This window comes from Parasteatoda tepidariorum, chromosome 7 (assembly GCF_043381705.1).
Source record: "Parasteatoda tepidariorum isolate YZ-2023 chromosome 7, CAS_Ptep_4.0, whole genome shotgun sequence".
Lineage (NCBI taxonomy): Eukaryota > Metazoa > Arthropoda > Arachnida > Araneae > Theridiidae > Parasteatoda > Parasteatoda tepidariorum.
This window is the reverse complement of record NC_092210.1, coordinates 24,709,522-24,712,787: the sequence shown is the minus strand read 5'-3', so window position 1 is coordinate 24,712,787 and position 3,266 is coordinate 24,709,522. Positions and strand designations below refer to the sequence as shown.

The following is a 3,266-nucleotide window of genomic DNA, read 5'->3' as shown; positions in this document are numbered from 1 at the left end:
CTTTTTAATAAATAATTTTAGCCACAGATTTGACCGAAATGGATTTGCACATGAAAAAATTAGATAAATTAACAACGAAAAATTTTTTAGTAAATAATTTTAGCCGCGGATTGGCCCGAAATGGATTTTTACATGGAAAAATTGTATAAATTAATAAAGGATTTTTTTAGTAAATAATCTTAGCCACGAATTGGCCCGAAATGGATTTGCATATGGAAAAATTATATAAATTAACAAAGGAATTTTTTCAGTAAAGGAATTTTTTAGTAAATAATTTTGACCACGGATTTGCCCGAAATGGATTTGCACATGGAAAAATTATACAAATTAATAAAGAAATTTTCTTAGTAAATATTTTTGGCCACGGATTAACCCGAAATGGATTTGCACACGGGAAAATTATATAAATTAACAAAGAAAATTATCTATCTATCTATATATATATACACTGGTGTGCAAAACTTAAGCAACAAGTGCGTTTTTTGTCATAACTCTACAAGAAATCATCCGATTGACATGAAATTAGAATATGATGTACATTATTTTGTACTTAAACGATGGTAAAAGAATAATGGCGCAGAAATGAATATAAAGCTTAAAGTAGGGTATGGAACAAAAAAGGCTTTATTTGACATATAGTGGCGTTACACATGATTGCCTGAAGAAGCGTAAGTACAACTGGCAGATGTTCCCTAGTATGGGATATGCCCTCCCCTTACTGTAATTGTTGCTTGGCATCGTCTCTCCATGCTAAGCACCAGATTATCCAGGAGTTCTTGGGGTAAACGTCTCCATTCCTCCTTTAACGCATCTTTCAGCTGATGGGTGTTACCAGGAGGATACTGTCGTGTCGCAAGACGTCTCCCTAATGCATCCCACACATGCTCTATGGGATTTAGATCTGGAGAGTAAGCTGGCCAATCCATTCGTGTGATATCTTCACTTTCCAGTAGCTCTTGAACATTAGCAGTACGGTGTGGCCGGGCATTGTCATCCATAAAAATGAAGTCTGGTCCAATGGCCCCTCGGAACAGACGCACATGGGGTAGGATTACCTCATTGCAGTAGCGGTCTCCAGTTACAGAACCTCGGTCGAAGATCTGAAGCTCAGTCCGCCCGTTCAACATAATGCCACCCCAGACGACAACTCCAGGACCACCGTAACGATCTCTTTCCGCGATGTTATTGGGATGAAATCGAGCTCCAACCTCTCTCCAGATCAACTGACGTTGAGAATCGCTTGTAGCACTAAAACGACTCTCATCTGTGAAGAGGACGCGACTCCATTGATGAGGTGTCCAGGTTTCGTGTTCTCTGCACCACTCTAAACGGTGCCGCCGATGGCTAACTTTTAAAGGTATGCAGCGTTCAGGACGTCTAGCAAATAAGCCACCTTTGTGGAGGCGTCTGGCCACTGTAAATCTTGATACTTGTCGTCCTGTGGCTGTGCACAGTTGCTGAGATATGGCGCTCGCTGACTGAAAACGGTTTCTTTTCGCCTGGAGGACAATGTAACGGTCATCTCTTGGTGTTGTTTTCCTTGGACGGCCACCACCAACCTTCCGAACAGCTGTACCAGTAGTTTTAAAGGCATTCCAAGCACGAGAAACAACACTTTTGTTGCTCCCGAACTCTTCGGCGACACTGGTCACACTACGCCCCTCCTCAAGCTTCCCAATCATTCTTCCTCGAGTAAAGTCGTCTAAATGATTTCTTGAAGACATGTTTCACAAAACAAATCACTTGCAGCGAATGTCTTTAACTACTGTGCTCTTCCTCCTTTTATCACGGCTTTGACCTGCGCGCGCTGACCCACAAGGTTTACGTACACTTACATCACCTACGACGTTTTATTTCTAAAATTTGCATACAAATAATCTTTCTACTGAATTACGTGCATATTATACTGCAATTTCATGACTATCTTATACTTTGTTGGGAAGCTGTGGCCGAAAAACCACTTGTTGCTTAAGTTTTGCACACCAGTGTATATATATGTGTGTGTGTTACGGTAAATGTGATTAATCCAGTGATTATATATAATAACCGGTAATTACACGTAATCACCACTAAATTTTGGTAAATATGATAATTTTTTGAAAAATGATCAAATTAACTACTTTGTTTGCATAATTCCCAACTCATAATGGTGAATCTCTCTAACAATGTGATAAACAAGGAAGGCTTTCAAAGTTGTATACCAGAAATCAATTCATAATTTATGAAGAAAAATTTATTTCGCTTAATGATGATCCAGATCTGGACAGCTTTTTCTGGAGGTCACGGATATGATATCGCGAGTCTGATAAGTGCAAATGTGAAAAATCTGTCAAAATATGCATAAATAAGTAATCTTAAAATATTTAGTAATTTGTAGTAATAGCATTTAATGTTATTTATTTTATGTGCAACTCTTTGTTGTATTTCAAAACACCGTTAAATAAATGTATGTGACTTCAAATAACCATTATGAGGTTTAAAAAACTAAAATAACAATAATCCTATTTCTTCATCAAAAACTCTATCATAGTAAGGCTCGATAGAAATTTCTCGAAACAACGGTGATATCGGTTTTTGTTCTAGTCTTTCTTCAAATTTGACTTCATGCGTAGTTTTTTCTTAATTTAACAAACTCTTTAAAATAACTTTATTAACCAATATAAATGTGAGATTGTCTTAATGAAAATGCTTATAGCTGCTCTACAGCAACTGTATTTCTTTCACATGAGTATTTTCGACAGCCTTTTTTCAATAACCTGTAATAAACAAAACTTTATATCAATTCAAATAGATTTTAATAATCAAATTAAGTAAAGCAATTATAGACGAGATTGTTGCCCTAGCTTAAAAATGAGTATATAGTATCTATAGACACAGAAGAGGGGAACAAAACAATAGAAAATGAAGAATTTTAGGGTTCAACAACAATATTTAAATAGAAATAGGGGAGAGTCGTGTTGCCCCGCCCACTTAAGGAGTATTGCTTATATTTCTGTATAATATTGAATATTAATCAATATTGTTGCATGTTTCTATTGTTTTATCATCTAATTAAGTAATGCAAAAAGAATGAACCAAAAAAGAATAATTTTTCTTAAAAAAATAGAAATTTAAAAAAACATGTTTTTCAGCTCTTTTCAAAATGTATCGGGTCGCCCCGCCCAGTTACAAAAATTATGTTTTTTGACTGTATTTTCAGGTGTAAATGAAAATGACCAATGTATTGACAATAGATAAACCTCATTTATCATCTTTCGTGAGCATTG

General features: G+C 35.9%; 1 protein-coding gene across 1 annotated transcript in view; it reads right to left on the bottom strand.

Moving 5' to 3' along the window:
• Positions 1–2,630: 2,630 nt before the first annotated feature.
• Positions 2,631–3,266, bottom strand: part of LOC107450544 (solute carrier family 2, facilitated glucose transporter member 12) — a 49,154-nt gene continuing 48,518 nt past the window's right edge. The window contains exon 13 of the mRNA XM_043041244.2: positions 2,631–2,756. Coding sequence (XP_042897178.1) covers positions 2,690–2,756 — 67 coding nt within the window. The 3' untranslated portion in view covers positions 2,631–2,689. The remainder of the gene's footprint in view (positions 2,757–3,266) is intronic.